The sequence below is a fragment of the Podarcis filfolensis genome (genome assembly GCF_964270895.1).
Source record: "Podarcis filfolensis genome assembly, chromosome: 5".
Classification (NCBI taxonomy): domain Eukaryota; kingdom Metazoa; phylum Chordata; class Lepidosauria; order Squamata; family Lacertidae; genus Podarcis; species Podarcis filfolensis.
In genome coordinates this window covers 16,461,817-16,479,146 of record NC_139608.1, presented here as the reverse complement: position 1 = coordinate 16,479,146, position 17,330 = coordinate 16,461,817, and the positions used below count along the sequence as shown (strand labels likewise).

Genomic DNA, 17,330 nt, shown 5'->3' with positions numbered 1-17,330 from the left:
TGGGGGGGGGCAGCTTTCTAACTGTTACGGAAGGACCAGATGGTAGAACTGTTTGCTTGTCACTTGCAAATATTGGCTTTTCCCACCAGCAAATCATTTCTGTTTCTTCTGTGGTTTGAATTGATCTCCCCAGGTCCAATTATTTCATTAGGAGAAAAAGAAATAATCTTTGCGGCAAGCCCCCTGTACAGCTATAATTCTGGCTGAAAAACTACATTCCCCAAACTGTTCCAAGTGAGGATTACTCTCATGCCTGGGCATGCATGGACATTTTATTTACTCAGGTTTATTGTTGCTGGGGTTTTTTCACATATCAACGCAATAAAAGTTAAAAAGTTAATGAAACCCATGGAAAATGCAAAGCTCAAGGGAGCAGTCATAAAAGATTTCCAAATTTTATTAAGATCAAACCCTGCCTCTCTACTAATATGTTCGGCCTACAGTGTTCCTTTCGTGTCCTGGGTGTTAAAAATCAAATCTGCTTGCTGTTGGACCTCTCATAGCTGTCAAGCGTCCCTTATTTGGAGGGACAGTCCCTTATCCCAGCGCCATGTCCCGCTGCTGTCCCTTATTGATGGATGTCCCTTAAATGATGTCCCTTAAATTTCAAAGGATGCAGCTCCTCTCCCTCCCTCCCTGCCGGCCAGGGAGGAGGGAGGCTTCAACTGTGTTGCTTGGCTGCCCAGCCCGCCCCCCTCCGGCCTCCTCTCACCTGCCTCGGCCCCCGGGAACCCCTCCCTGCCGGGACTGGTGGGAGCCTCGGGCCCTTCTGCCACCATCCTCCTCGCGAGCGCTGAACTGAGCGTCTCTGCCTGGGGTCTCCCCTCTGCCCGTCACTGCCGCTCCCGCTCCCGCTAGGCCGTACTGCGGCTGTGCAGCCAAAGGACCCGAATGAGATGGGCAGCCTGGCATGGTCTATGAATTGATGAGGACCCTTGAGAGGAGAGCGAGGGCAACCATAGAGAAAGCAGTTCAGAGAGAGGAGGGAGAGGAGGAGGCGGAGGCGCGGGCAGGTGTTCCAAGGGCTACTCCCATAGATTTGTAGTGGTAGACTAGCATAGATGGTCTGATCTGCGGGTTTACTTTGGGCGCTATTTCCCCCCCTTCCTCCCGCCCCGCCTGATGGAACTGAGAGCTGCAGATGGAGCACGAGAGAAAAGATACAGAACTGCAGCAGCATCTTCGTAGCTTGGACTTCGTTTTGCGCGAAAAGTGGTTGCTACTTGTAGTTATTTAATTGCAGTGTTTCATCAGCTGGTGTCTTGAGCAGCAACCTCTGGAAACGAAGGGCTAAAAACCAGCGCTGCTCTCCAAAATTACCTGGTCCCTTTTAACTGGTTGACTAAAATCCCTTATTTTGGCTGCTGGTCCCTTATTTTCAAGGCTGCTGGTCCCTTATTTTCAAATCTATAAGTTGACAGCTATGGGACCTCTCCCTCAGGAATAAAAAAGTTCAGCCATTTCTGTCTGTTCTCCCCCAGTTCAGCCTCCTATTCAGCTCCTCAAAGTGCCTATCCACCTGTTATCTCCACCAGGACACCCTGGTTCTTCCTTAGCTGTAGCTTCTGCAACAAAAGCAGAGATTCCCACTGGGACAAATAGGACTTGGTGCACATGGGACAGTGGTTCCCTGTTCACCAACTGGGAACAAGCCCTATATAGTGATGGTATATGAAACAGCCTCCTGGGTGTGAAGCTGCTGCTTGCCCCTATGGTGTGGGGCAGAGTGTTGGTGAGGGAGGTGGGGGGGCACCTGTGCCTGTGCCCACCTGCAGCCCCACCAACCTAGTGTCGGAATCTCCACTCGGCCAAGTTGATAAAGCCTCATCTTCGGGCCGAGTCTCCGGAATCGCCTCCGACAAATAATTAACGACCTCGAGCCTTTGATGAGGCTCCAAGGCACATTCTTCATCCAGCAGAGTTGCCAGCACAGGGAAGAGACGAGAGGTTTGGCTACATGCTATGCTTTATTTCTAAGCTACACAGACAGCAAAAGAAAAGTACATCCTCTCTTCGAAAGCAGAGAGCAACTGAACAAAGGAACAAAGGAAACAGGAAACCACTAATGTACATCCTGTCTCCTTTCCCGTGAGACTGCAAGGTCTCTGGAATGTAAACAGCGACCTGTGACTCCAAGCAGCTGCTCAGTGAGAAACAGAAACTAACACCTAGTACATCCCCATCGTCATCCTGCCCACCCCATCCCAGTTCCAATGAAGACCTCACCTCTCACGCTGAGGCCAGCCATCCTGCAGGACTTCTCCTCCTTGGAGCAAATCCCTCCCTTTGCCAAATCACCCTTCTCCCCCCCCCCCTTTTCTCTGTTTTTCTTTTTCTTTTTTCTTTTGACAAAGTAATAATTATAAATAAATAAGAATAGAAATGTGCACCCTACCACTGAGACCATTCCATTGTAACTATCCAACCTCCCACCTCTTGCAATGGTTTGACCCCTTTCTGTCAACACCCTCCATATTGCCTCAAAATCATTTCTCCTGCGTATTCCCCGTCTTACCTTAATGGCACGTGTTAATTTATCATTAATAGCTATATCCCCACACCTCTTTATACCATTCTTGCATTTTATATTCTGCTTGTCCCTTCCACTTCCTAGCTGTCGTAATTTGTGCACCTGTCAATAAATTTGTGAGCAAGTCCTTCATAGCCTGAGAACCTTCCATCTCATCGTAAATTGATAATAATGCTACCTCTGGACTTTTGGTCAGCTTTAACCCAGCGATTTCTGTTATCTCCTTGAACACCGTTTGCCAGAAAAATGGTACATATTTACACTCCCACCACATGTGAACATAATTCCCGGTTTCCTGGCATCCCCTCCAACATAACACCAAATATTCCTTGTTTATTTGATTTAATCTGACTGGTGTTAGATAAGATCTCCAAACTAATTTATAATAATTTAATTTTATTCTTACAGGCAACATTTTCAACATACGATTCTCCCATATTTTCCCCCAGCTTTGACTATCTTTCTGCCCTGTAAATCACCCTTCTTAATTGGCGCTATCATTTTATTTTATTTTTTGTTTACTTTATAACCACCCTTCTTCCATCATGGACCCCAAGGTAGTGCACATGGCATTCCTAGGCAGTCTCCCCATCCAGGCACTGACGTTTTCCAGACTTTGCTTTGATTCAGAAAGGCGGTGGCCTTATGTGCCTTTAGCCATGGTTCCAGAAGATGATCTGAAGCATGCCACCCTTAGCCCTTAAGCCAGGATCTGAAGGTGCAATCAGACGTGGGTTTTGAATCATGGGTTAAGGGAAGCCCTTGTTAGCCTTGACCTTTATTAATGTTGGTGTGGACAAATTGCTTAATCATGTATAATCAACTGAGTTGGTAGGAGTTCGCTCCTCCCGAGAAAACTGATTGGCAGGAGATTCGTTTCAGGCTAAAGGACCTACCAGATTACATAGCACGTAAATTCTTTATGCAATTTGCTGGCGCCATATGTGGTGGTTGCCACCAACTTAAGTGCCTCTCAACGGGGGATTAGGCAAATTCTTGATGGATAAATCTATCAGTGGTTATGGGTCATGATGACTCTATGCAGCCTCCAGGTTGAGAAGCAACATCCCTCTGAAGACTACTTCCTATGGGGGAAAGCAACAGCAGCAAGCAGGGTCTATTGCCTTCATGCCCAGTGTGGGGGCTTCCAAAAGGCATCTATTTGGCCACTAAAAGACCAGGATGCTGGACTGGACCCAGCATTCTTCTTATGCCCTTTAGAAGAGCTGGGGAGAGTGACTCCACCTTCATAAGGACACCTCTCCATTTGCTCACTGTGGTTCGCAGGGATCTAGCATCACGGGACGCAGGTGGCGCTGTGGTCTAAACCACTGAGCCTCTTGGGCTTGCTGATCAGAAGGTCAGCGGTTTGAATCCCCGTGATGGGGTGAGCTCCCGTTGCTTGGTCCCAGCTCCTGCCAACCTAGCGGTTCAAAAGCACGCCAAAAAGTGCAAGTAGATAAATATGTACCACTCCAGCGGGAAGGTAAACAGCGTTTTCTATGCGCTGCTCTGGTTTCACCAGAAGCAGCTTAGTCATGCTGGCCGCATGACTCAGAAAAACTGTCTGCGGACAAACACCGGCTCCCTCGGCCTGTTAAGCGAGATGAGCCCCGCAACCTCAGAGTCGTCTGCGACTAGACTTAACTGTCAGGGGTCCTTTTAGCATCACATCTGCACCAACTCCTAAAGAAGAATCTTGTCTCTTGCTGAGGGTAAACACTACCCAGTAAACACTGCACACAAAGTGGTGTGATCATTTCCAACTGTAAGCCCACAAGTCCTATGTGCACTTAATGTCTGTAATCAGAGTAAGTTAACAAAAGTTTTGCAATAACCTATTCAAGGGCTTGCATTTCTTTTGGGCCCAAATGTTAGATTTCAAGGAAGGCTAGAGCAAGTTGCAGGAAATGACCATAGTCCGATAAAGCCAAGAGGGAATGGGTTTCCACGTTCGCCCAATGCGTTTTGCCACTGCTTAGCATGTGGGTGGCGGGACTGTCGAACACAATGCATTTCCTAGGTTGAAAGGGAATGGCCATCATAACTCTCTCTCTCAAAGTTCTGCCTCTTTTTGTAAGTTATAAGCCGTTCCCCCAGCAGTGAGAAATAAATGGCGCCACTGCCAGTTGTTAATCATTCCCAGAGCATAACTCAGCACATCCATTTCTTTGCAAGTCTCTTTTCATTTGAAGACGAGATTGCTAGCTGTGTGTCTTGTTGACAGCCTGCACTTGCACAGAAGGGTTGTGGTGTGTGTTTCTTCAGATTTCCCGTTTTGCGCTGTCTTTACATGTGTCCTTAATGGTGTGACACAGAAGAAGAGTGGGAGATACGAGGACATTGGTGGGATATTTCAAAGGTTGCCCCTTTGTCGTCTCTCCCCAGGAATGATAGCCATAAGCAGAATGGCCGTGCTGTACCCCCAAGTTATAGTGGATCATCCTTTTTTCTTTGTGGTCAGGAACAGAAGAACAGGTGAGTGTATTCATTTCTGTTTTGAGTTCTTGTTACTCCTGTTGAATCCTCACCAGAATATTAAGAAGCTGCCTAAAGCCAGGTGAGATTATTTAACCAGATAGCCCAGTATTATGATGCCTGCTCTGACAGGTGGGCCCTGTATGTTCATAGAATAATAGAACTGTAGAGTTGGAATGGAAAGATGATTCCAAGAGTCGTCCAGTCCAGTCCCCTGAAATTCAGGAATCACAGAGGAGGGATCCCTGACAGGTGGCCATCCAACGTCTTTTTAAACACCTCCATTGAACCAGAGTCCACCACCATAGTCCATTCCACTGTCTGATATCTCTTACCTTCAGAAAGTTGTCATTTGACGGCTCCTAATAAATATGGCATGATGATCACCTCCTCCCACATACCCAACCTTACGATCCTTTTCAGATGCCCTGATATTAGCATTGCACCAAGTGAAGTGAGGCAGGTTGCCACCTAGGAGAGGGCCTTTTCAGGAGTGGCCCTGCAGCTATAGAATAGCCTCCCTAGAGAGGCTTGTCTGGCACTTTCTCTATGGTCTTTTCATCATCAGTTGAATAAGACTTTGTTATTCACCCAGATTTCTTAACTGTGGCTCAAACTACCGTATTTTTCGCTCGATAACACGCACCTGACCATAACACGCACATCGTTTTTAGAGGAGGAAAACAAGGGAAAAAACATTCTGAATGAAACAGTGGATGTATCATTTTTGTGCTTCATGCTGTGGCCACAGACATGTGATCTGATGGTGAATTTGGGGTGACCCAATGCAAAAATCTTGAGAATCCCTGTGGATCCATGCTTTGTAACCACGTTTTTGCACCATTGCAGCCCCAGGCAACAGTGGGTGTGTGATTTGGGGGGGGGGGCAGGCTGTAGCCATGGACATGCTATGTGCTCTGATGGTGAATTTGGGGTGACCCAATGCAAAGATCCTGAGGATCCATGTTTTGTAACCACGTTTTTGCACCATTGCAGCCCCAGGCAACAGTGGGTGCGTGATTTGGGGGGGGGCAGGCTGTAGCCATGGACATGCTATGTGATCTGATGGTGAATTTGGGGTGACCCAATGCAAAGATCCTGAGGATCCATGTGGATCCATGCTTTTTAACCACATTTTTGCACCATTGCAGCCCCAGGCAACAGTGCGTGTGTGATTTTTGGGGGGCAGGCTGTAGCCATGGACATGCTATGTGATCTGATGGTGAATTTGGGGTGACCCAATGCAAAGATCCTGAGGATCCATGTGGATCCATGCTTTTTAACCACATTTTAAGTGGGGAAGGAAGGAAAAATACAGAATGGACAAGGAGCACGAGAGGGGTGTGCGGAAAAGCAGCTGGCTAAGAATGCAGGAGAGGGGTATAACGGGAGGGAGGAAAGGAAGGCAAAAGTTTTCCCTCACCTACCCACCCAAGCCAGCCAGCTCTCTCTCTCTCTCTCTCTCTCTCTCTCTCTCTCTCTCTCTCCCTCCTGCATGTTTTCAGCAGCACCGGAGCACAGAGACGACACTCTGCTTGCCTGGAGGGGAGGGGCTTTCCCTGCTCTTTGTTCCGTTTGAGCAAACACAGCAAGGAAACAGAGGAGGGTGGGCAGTAAGACCCTGAGGCAGAATGCAGGAAAGCAGCCACTTCCTCTTTTCAGGTTTCCCTTCTCCGAGACGCGCGATTTGATTTTTGCCTGATTTCTTTTGCCATTTGGCTCCAGGGACCACACATTCGCTCAATAACACGCACAGACATTTCCCCTTCCTTTTTAGGAGAAAAAATCTGCGTGTTATAGAGGGAAAAATACGGTAACTTCGAGTTGTTGTGACCTAGGGCAGTTTAATTTGGGTTGTAAAAGTGCATATGCTCTCTCCGTTTGCAAGAAAAGTTACTTGCTTTTTTTAAAAAAAAATGCTTAGTATTATTTCCAGTTATTTTTGTATTTTTAGCTTGTATTTTTAGCATCGTTAGAAACAAGACAATATACAAAATATTAATAACTGAAGCTGTCACTATTTTTTTTTTCAAGCCACTCAGTGTATAATTATTGATGAGCGTTTATATACATTTAATTAATTATAATGATGGGGTTTTCTGACTTGTTCTCCTCCAGCAGAACATGCAATTTGTCATGCTGGTGCAAGCCTCCTAAATATAGGCTGAGCCTGCAGTTCTGTAATGAGTGTCTTGAGTGCCATAGTGGCCTCCCAGAAGCAAATTGGCTCTCCAGTCCCCTGTACACACATCCCAAAATACAATTGTTTGCTCCTGCTCCTGCTTCTCTCAACACATCTGTTTTGGGGGACGGCGGCAGGGGAAATAATATATGAAATGGCTGTAAGACAATTTAAACTTCTAATTGCTGCTTTTCATTTATTTATTTTATTTTTAAAAATGTATATCTTGCTTTTCATTGTCAAGGTCTCAAAGCAGCTTACAGTGATAAAAAAAATGTTCACAATTTAAAAACAAAGATGAAAGCTCCAAAACAGAGAGACCTTGGAAAGTTAAAATGCCAACAGAAACCATCAGGATTTATTTATTTATTTTAATATTTGTATTGGAAATTTTATTTACAACATAACATAAACCCCCCACCCCCCAATACAGAAATCCACCCTCAATAAACGTGAACATAACATACAATGAACATAACATACAACAATACAAACAACCAAATAAAAGACTTCCTTTATCCTGTATCTGGCCTCCTTATTTACTTCTTATAAACTGCTTCGTTTATGAATAATTATTAAGATTTTTCTAATTATAACTTAAATATCCTCTAAGTCTCCTGCAGACATTAATCGAAACAAGTCCAGGTATGTATTTTAGAGCACTGTTTTGTGAAGTATTCTCTGCATTTTCCCCATGCTTTTTGAAACTCTTGTTTGAAACACCAGAGAAGCATTTGTGATGGCAGAGGCCTCTTGAAATAAAAGCAGGTTTTAAGCAGGTGTCTGAAACTCAACAAGGGTAGTGCCTATCTGACTTCTAGTGGGAGGCTGTTCCACAGGCTTGGACCCTCAGCACTGGAAGCATGACTTCTCATTAGCATGAGTCGTGCTTCCATTCCATGGGGGAGCGCTATCGTGCCCCTCCAGACAATCTCTGCTGTATAGCTCAATTGGTTGGAGCATGGTGCTGATAGCACCAAAGGTTGCAGCTTGATTGAAATATTTTTATTGTCACTTGTACAACTTGTATACAGTGAGATTACACGAGCACCCCCCACTCAGCTCTCTAATCTTAATTCCCCTCGTTTTCTGACGCACACCCACCAAACCCGAAAGTCAGTTGCCCTGTTGTTATCTTTTCATTCAGCAGCCTAACAGCCCACGGATAGAAGCTGTTCTTTACCCTGTTGGTGCGACTAATCATGCTTCTATATCTTCTGCCCGAGGGCAGGAGGTCAAAAAAGTGCCAGCCAGGGTGTGAATCATTCCTGAGAATTTTCCTCACTCTCCTGAGGCAACGTTCTTCCGCTATTTCATCCAGCGGATTCACGGGACAGCCCATAATACCTTGTGCTGTATTCACCACCCTCTGTAGGCACTTCCTATCAGTTGATGTCAAACCAGCGTACCACACCATGATGCAGTATGAAAGGACACTTTCTATTGTGGACCGGTAGAAGGGGATCATCAAACGTTGATTGACATCGTTCTTTCGCAATACTCTGAGGAGATGGAGTATTGATCCCCCTACAGGGCAGCTGTGTATTCCTGCATTGCAGGGGGTTGGACAAGATCAGGTGTAGGCAAACTCGGCCCTCCAGATGTTTTGGGACTACAACTCCCATCATCCCTAGCTAAAAGGACCAGTGGTCAGGGATGATGGGAACTGTAGTCTCAAAAACGTCTGGAGGGCCGAGTTTGCCTATGCCTGGACTAGACGATCCTTCCACCTCTACAATTCAGTGATTCTCTGATCTCAACAACTGGCTTGATGTTTTTCCCCAGCAGCAGCAGCAAAAAACAACAACAAACTCTGATAGTGTGCATGGAACTCATTTATTTGTTTAAAAAAGAATTACTTGTGAGAAGCCATTCTTAGGATGGTGAGAACCACAGCCAGTTTGCAAGAGCGAGCCAGCGTTTCGACTCCCTTGTGGCCTAGCTTGAAAGACGCGTGCAGCTGTCCTCCTTTCATCCAGTATCAGAGGCGGTTTGCTTCTGAAAATGAGTTTCTGGGAACTGCAAGCGCGGGGAGTGCCATTGTGCTCGTGTCCTGCTTTGAGGCTTCCCATTGGCTACTTGTGAGGACAGAATGCTGGACTAGGCAGACCTCTGGTCTGAACCAGCAGAGCCGCTCTTACATTCTCATAATATGCTGCACCTTTTGAGTCTTATCCCACTCGTCAGTATTGCAGCAGAATACTAAAACTTTGAACCGAGAGTACCCAGTCCACCAGTATGATCAGTTATTCATGTGTTGGACAGGAGTGGTGAGAACTGCCTGCTATCTAACAAAACAGATTGATTTAAGAGTATATGGAGTTTTCTTCGCCTGTAGTCTTGGGAAGAAGCAACAGCTGAATGGTAGAGCACAGGCTTTGCATGCAGGATGTTTCAGATTCAATCCCCAACAGCGCCAATTAAAATTACAGCATTGGGTAGCAGGACTGGGGTAAGATCTGTTCTGCACACGACTCAGGAGAACTGCTAGGCAAGATGGACCAGTGGTCCAACTAAGACAGTTTTGTATGTTTCCCTAGCAAATGATGCAATGATACCTATGTAGTGGCCTATCCGTGTGTCCCACATAAAATCGAAGGAAGTATGCTGAGATTCCTGCATTGCAGGGGATTGAACGAGATGAGCCTTGGGGTCCCTTCCAACTCTACAATTCTATGATCCTGTGTCCATGTTAGACTTTGCCCATTTTAGACCTTTTGCAAACATTATGTCTATTGTACATGTCCTAGAGATTGAATTGATGGGTCTGGTGGATGGGATCAACACTTCCCTCTACTCCAGGCATAGGCAAACTCGGCACTCCAGATGTTTTGGGACCACAACTCCCATCATCCCTAGCTAACAGGACCAGTGGTCAGGGATGATGGGAATTGTAGTCCCAAAACATCTGGAGGGCCAAGTTTTCCTATGCCTGCTCTACTCATAGCCCTATCCAAACCAGTCCATAACTGGATTGTTTTGGGCATATTGTGGTGTTCGGCACCTTTAAAAAAAATCTCAAACAAACAAATGTGGGTTTTTTGAAGCTGGCCTTACAGAAAGATGCAGCGCAATACAGTATAAATTTTAAAACAGAGTGCATCAGCCTCAAATTTTTACAAATTCCGGTAGTTGTAGGAAACTATCTGTTAACTTTCCAGCAGCTCCCATAAGTCTCTCATCAGTTATGAAATTAAGCCATAAAAGAAGACCAGATAATTGAGCAATTCTCTGCCTACCGCATGCATAGTGGATGGAGAATTCTCCTATCCGACATGCGGAGTGGGAAGAAATTTGACTCATTCTGCATTTAAAGGCAACCCTACCTAATTCACGCTTTCTGAAAGGCTATTCGGACTGCACCAAATTCTGCAGTGCTGTTCTCCAGCTCGGTAACGTGTACAAAAATGTGTGTGCTAGGATGAAATGTGCATAAAATGCATACATTGGCAGGGATGGTATACCCAGAATACATTGTTAGGGAAAGTGCTTTGCAGAAATTCACACTAAAATGCTTTCGTGTGAACTTTTGATATATATTTTTTTTAAAATGCAGATTGATATAGAGATGTGGGGAACAGAATTTAGGACTAGAAAAATGAGAAACCAGAATGGATAGATTTGCTCACATCCACACAATACCACATATAAAGGGCATGAAGCAGCCAGGGCTCAGCCAGCTGTGCCAAGGTTGGCATTAATTCCCTAAATTGAGGCTTTCTGGGGGTTTGGCAGGGGCAGGCCCAAAGGAGAGGGGGCTTGGGGTGAATCCTAAGCCCATTCAGCTCAGCCATGAGACCTGAAGGCTTGTTTAAAGACTTGTTTTGACACTATTTAGGCAGAACAGGAGCAACAGCCCCACCACTGAACAGGGTCTGGTGTAACTTTACACCAGCTTACTGTATTTTTCTCTCTATAGGACGCACCGGACCATAGGAGGGGGAGAACAGGAGAAAAAAAAATTCTCCCCCTCTCTGCTCAGCGCCCCTTCAGCGAAGCAGTAGGAGAAACGGAGCCCCTTCCATTTCTCCTCCCGCTTCGCTGAAGGGGTGCTGCACAGAGATGGAAAACTGTGCAGCACCTCTCCAGCGAAGCGAAGCCTGGAGAGCAAGAGGGATCGGTGTGCACCAACCCCTCTCGCTCTCCAGGCTTCAGGCGGCTATCCGCAAGCCTTCGGAGCACAGCGGGAACTCCTGCTGCACTCCGAAGGCTTGCGGATAGCTGCCTGAAGCCCCCGGAGCGCAGCGGGAGTTTGCGCTGTGCTTCAGGGGCTTCAGGCGGCTTCAGCGAAAGCAACGCGAAGCCTCCGGAGTGCGGGGGGAGCTCTCCCTCTGCGCTTCAGAGGCTTCACGTTGCTATCGCTGAAGCCAAGGAGCCTGCATTCGCTCCATAGGATGCACACACATTTTCCCTTAATTTTTGGAGGGGGGAAAGTGTGTCCTATAGAGCAGTGTTCCCCAACCTTGGGCCTCCAGCTGTTGTTGGACTACAATTCCCATCATCCTTGACCACTGGTCTTGCTAGTGAGGCATGATGGGAGTTGTAGTCCAAAAACAGCTGGAGGCCCAAGGTTGGGGAACATTGCTATAGAGCGAAAAATACGGTAACTTAGGCAAGCTTGCATTACATCAGCTTCTTGTGCATAGGATTGTCCATTTTGTCTGCGCAGCTCAATATTGTCTGACAGCAGCTCTCCGGGGACTCAAGCAGCAGACAGTCCCAGCCCCGAGAGACCCCCGGGTATAGGGCGGTGTATAAATTCAACAAATCAATAAAATGCCAAAGGTTTGAACCTGGGACCTTTTGCATAAAAAGCAGAGACTCTACCACTGAGCTATTTTATCCATGGGTTTTCCAGCCTTGAATCCATACATTTTGAAAGATGCAGCAAACGTCATCGTCCCCCCCCTCCGCTTGCCCTCCTTCTGATGCCTCCTCCTCCTTTGTACATCTCTCTCTTTTTCTCTTCCCTTTAGGTACCATCGTTTTCATGGGGAGAGTGATGCACCCAGAAGCAATGAATACAAGTGCTCACGACTTTGAAGAACTGTAATATCCCCACAAGGCTCGCCAAACCCACCCACACACAAAAGAAAATAAGCACACTGAGATTGCAGTCGATGTATTTAAGATTTGCCGTGTGATTTGTTTGTTTCTTTTTTGCATTGTTACATTCGAGGCACGGTTTGAACGGAAGGGAGGGGGGGAAAGGAAAACCAGCTTCCAGATCTTAACTTCAGCTAGAAATTGCAGACTACGGCTGTGGAAGAAAAGCTTTCAGTATTAAAGTAAATGTCGTCCTTGTGATACCTTGTGTTGGTCCTTTAAAATAAAAACCGTAACCATGTCAGCGGCTGCACTTTCTGTCTCGTTGAACTGTAATGCAGTTGTCCCCAAAGTCTGTACTGCAGTAACTTCCTGTGCTGTGGAGAAACTAATTGGATACTAGGAGAAATAATTAAAGAAGGGGGGGGGCTGATAATATTTTTGGGAGCCAAAGAGCCACATTCCCCATTGGCAAGCTCTCTAGGGGCCACATGGCAAGTGTGGGCGTGGCCATGTCATACTCCCTTGCACACACAAATACACACAAATTGTACACAGGCAGATCAGCTGAGCAGGGGAGTTCTTGCTCCCTTTCAGCTCATCAAATGATCTATTTGATGACTAGGGAAGGGTGCAGTTTTCATTCCCGTCAGGGCGCTGCCCCCACCCCAGTCTGTTTTATTGTATTTTTATTTTTATTGCCATCATTGAAATTGGTACGTGCAGAAGTGGGGCAGAAAAATTGTTTTGGGTTGCTGAATTGGGAGTTAGCCCGTCCTGTGAGTCGTCCTGTGGGGAGGATTTCAAGGTCAGTGGTCCCCAGAATGTTTTGGGGCATTCTGCAGAGAAGAGGCGGAGCAAATAAAGGCCTCGCTTCTGTTGTCCATACTTATTTTTTCCTCAGAATACCGCAGGACAACAGCCTCCTTCATGTGTTGAATGGAGCTGCATTGTTGCGGTGCTAACCCCTTGAAGGTCATGTGACTGCATCGGCCCCTCCCACCACAGGATTCTCAAGTGTGTGCAAGGCCCAATTACATAGGATTTCCTTTGCAGGCGGCCACACCTAATGTTTGGAAGACAGAGCTGGTGATGCCGTGGGGCTCAGGAGTGTAACCAGCCAAGTTGTACTTAGAGTAGACGTGTAGAAATTAATGGACATAAGTTAATTGTGCCTGTTATTATCATTAGGTCTACTCTGAGTAGGCCTAACATTGGCTACCACCCTAAAGCTATTTTGTGCTGTAGCATCACTCTGAGGTTATTCTAATTTAAAACAATAACAGAGCAACCGCTCTTAAATGGTGGGAACTCCTCCCACCCACCAAGAAAGGCCCTCAGAACAGTGGTGCGTCATGACATAGGGTAGTTCGGGAGCATTCAGAGGAAAAACCAAAATGGCAGCTGGCAGCAGTGGGGAACCAGAAGATGCTTGTGAATTTTCCCCACTCGTGGAGAATGCAAAATACAAATCTGGTCTGACTGACCACCTTGTCTTTTGAGTCACCATTCCAGGCTTGTTTCTTTTCCATGAGGAACAGTGGCGTAGCGTGGGGGGTGCAGGGGGGGGCGGGCCACACCGGGCGCAACATCTGGGGTTAGGGCAAATCCACGGGATAGGGGGCGCAAATTACTTGCCTTGCCCCGGGTGCTGACAACCCACGTTACGCCACTGATGAGGAAGCATGCCAAAGCCATAGATTCATGCAAAGACCTGGAAAGGGTGTTGGAAACACATCTCTGAGGGTAATTCTTACTCAATCTCAAGGTTAATTTTCCAGGATGTAGGATTGATGTGTGCCTGCCATTTTAATTCCATATATATATATATATATATATATATATATATATATATAGTGTGTTCTTCAGATTTTAGAATTTTGGGAACTGCTGTAACGTAGTGACGGCTCTGCCAGCTTGAAATTGAGTAGCTGCTCTTGTAAATGGCAAAACTTCATAATCGATACGAGAAAGTTAATAATTTATCAGGTTTTAATGTGGTTCCTTCTTGCAAGCAGATTTACAGGAATTCGTGTGATGCCTTCTGCGACGCTGTGGGTTGCTTGTGAATGTAGCAAATGAGCGTTGCAATAGCACTTTGCTTCAGTTGTATATAACTGGTCCCAATCCAGGTACAGGTTGTTGTGACTAAAAGTGCAACCTTGCACATGTATACTCAGAAATCAGTTCCTTAGTGTTCAGAGGAACTTACTCCTAAGTTAACTACATACACGGTTGCAGCCTTAGTCTTGCTGGGTTATATTCAATGAAGTCACTTGATTGGTGCAAGAAAGGACCTCATCCTGCACAGTGTGACTTCTTTTTATTTTCCTCTCTGTCTGCTCCCCTAGCCCTTAGGAGCAGCTTTGGGGAGGTGCAAGGAAAGGATGAGAGGAAGACCCATTGTGCAATGGGATGAGTTCATTGGATATAGCCCATTGAAAGCAATGGGGCATGTGTTGAAGGCTAACTTTGTTTGCATTGGTTTCAATGGGGCTTGGTTGCCACTGACGTTGGCAGTGCCCATAGCTTTAATTCTCCTTGTGGTTGAATGATTGCTGGTAACAGCATGTCTGACACAGATGCACGAGCATGTAGAACTTGGCTATTCTTTCCTCCCATTGCTAGCATTCCTGCATGTAACTTGCCGTTTTTTGTTTCTGAGAACATTAAACTCATTCAAATGCAGGTGCAGTGATGCTTGTGAAGAGTGACTATGATACAGATTACAAGAAAAACCTGGCTGAAGTAAAGCAAGGGATGTGAAACCTTTTACAGCCCGAGGGCCTCAATCCCTTCTAGGCAACTTTATAGAGGCTACAAGCCAATGGTGTGTGGGGCCAGTGGAAAAGGTGGGTGGAGCAATGGATGTAAAATTTACCTTTGGATAGTAGTCTTGCCTTGGTCAGACCACACCTGGAATACTGTGTCTAATTCTGGGCACCACAATTTAAGAAGGATGTTGACAAGCTGGAATGTGTGCAACCAAGAGGGTCTCAAAACCAGGCCTTATGAGGAACGGTTGAAGGAGCTGGGTATGTTTAGCCTGGAAAAGAGGAGACTGAGAGACGATAGCCATTTACAAATATCTTAAGGGCTGTCACATGGAAGAGGGAACAGGCTTGTTTTCTCCTGCTCTGGAGGGTAGGACTCAAACCAATGGCTTCAAATTGCAAGAAAGGAGATTCCGACTAAACATCAGGAAAACCTTTCTAACAGTAAGAGCTGTTTGACAGTGGAACAGTCTCCCACAGGAGGTTGTGGACTCCCTTGGAGGTTTTAAGCAGAGGTTGAATGGCCATCTGTCCTGGATGCTTTAGCTGAGATTCCTGCACTTCAGGGGGTTGGACTGGATGACCCTTGGGATCCCTTCCAATTCTATGATTCTACACACACTCACACACAGTCCTCTGTGTTTTTCATTCATACAAGCAAGGGTTCAAAGACACATTCCAGGCAAATGAAAAGTATGAAGCAGGGCTATTGAGGGGTGTGGTCTGGGGAAAGAGGTGTGGCCAGATAGGTTTGCAGGGCCACAGGCTCCCCACCTCTGAAGAACAGTACCTTGGATGATGAACTGTGCATGATCCTGTGCATGATGAACTGACTTCAGTGGGACTTAACTGTGAGTTAACATGCATAGGATTGGGGAAGCATAATAGCCACTCCCGGCCACTTTCCATTATTTACCATTCACTAACTACAGTGGTACCTCGGGTTAAGAACTTAATTCGTTCTGGAGGTCTGTTCTTAACCTGAAACTTCTTAACCTGAAGCACCACTTTAGCTAATGGGGCCTCTTGCAGCTGCTGCACCGCTGGAGCACAATTTCTGTTCTCATCCTGAAGCAAAGTTCTTAACCCAAGGTAATATTTCTGGGTTAGCAGAGTCTGTAACCTGAAGCGTATGTAACCCGAGGTACCACTGTAATGCTATAAGGGATGTGGGTGGCGCTGTGGTCTAAACCAAAGAGCCTAGGGCTTAGAATCATAGAATCATAGAGTTGGAAGAGACCACAAGGGCCATCGAGTCCAAACCCCTGCCAAGCAGGAAACACCATCAGAGCACTCCTGACATATGGTTGTCAAGCCTCTGCTTAAAGACCTCCAAAGAAGGAGACTCCACCACACTCCTTGGCAGCAAATTCCACTGTCGAACAGCTCTTACTGTCAGGAAGTTCTTCCTAATGTTTAGGTGGAATCTTCTTTCTTGTAGTTTGGATCCACTGCTCTGTGTCCGCTTCTCTGGAGCAGCAGAAAACAACCTTTCTCCCTCCTCTATGTGACATCCTTTTATATATTTGAACATGGCTATCATATCACCCCTTAACCTCCTCTTCTCCAGGCTTGCCGATCAGAACGTCGGTGGTTCGAATCCCCATGATGGGGTGAACTCCCGTTGTTCTGTCCCAGCTCCTGCCCACCTAGCAGTTCAAAAGCACGTCAAAGTGCAAGTAGATAAATAGGTACCGCTCCAGCGGGAAGGTAAACGGCATTTCTGTGCGCTGCTCTGGCTTTACCTTTACCTTTAACTAATGCTACTCTTACAGATCTATTGCTTTCTGCCAATCAATGAAGCTGTTGCTTAGGGGGAACACACAAATATAATACAGTGGTACCTCAGGTTAAGTACTTAATTCGTTCCGGAGGTCTTTTCTTAACCTGAAACTGTTCTTAACCTGAAGCACCACTTTAGCTAATGGGGCCTCCTGCTGCCGCGCCGACGGAGCACGATTTCTGTTCTCATCCTGAAGCAAAGTTCTTAACCTGAAGCACTATTTCTGGGTTAGCAGAGTCTGTAACCTGAAGCGTATGTAACCTGAAGCGTATGTAACCCGAGGTACCACTGTATATTGGTGCTTAGATCATGCAGACTTAACAACTGAACATGCACACCCAGATACACCCCTCTATCTTTTCCTTCCCATTCAAAAGCAATTGTTATTGTTATTCTTGACAACACCCTTCTATAGGGAACAGAACAGCAATCTAGGTGTTTGCAAGCATAAGGGAGCCCACTGCTATTCACGGAAAGAGAGAGGACAAATTGCAGCAGTCAATACCTAAGCCCTGTGAAATGATTACTGCCTCCAGC

At 46.2% G+C, this 17,330-nt stretch overlaps 1 protein-coding gene and 1 long non-coding RNA gene across 2 annotated transcripts in view; one reads left to right on the top strand and one right to left on the bottom strand.

Moving 5' to 3' along the window:
• SERPINI1 (serpin family I member 1) overlaps positions 1 to 12,537 on the top strand; it is a 103,115-nt gene extending 90,578 nt beyond the window's left edge. Inside the window, exons 8-9 of the mRNA XM_083613475.1 lie at positions 4,919 to 5,008; positions 12,167 to 12,537. Coding sequence (XP_083469601.1) covers positions 4,919 to 5,008; positions 12,167 to 12,243 — 167 coding nt within the window. The 3' untranslated portion in view covers positions 12,244 to 12,537. The remainder of the gene's footprint in view (positions 1 to 4,918; positions 5,009 to 12,166) is intronic.
• LOC310762472 lies at positions 12,335 to 16,092 on the bottom strand. Its single transcript, XR_014547993.1, has 2 exons — positions 13,905 to 16,092; positions 12,335 to 13,759 (listed from the first exon to the last, which is right to left on the bottom strand). It is a non-coding gene; the product is annotated as an uncharacterized lncRNA (long non-coding RNA).
• Between the last annotated feature and the right edge of the window lie 1,238 nt (positions 16,093 to 17,330).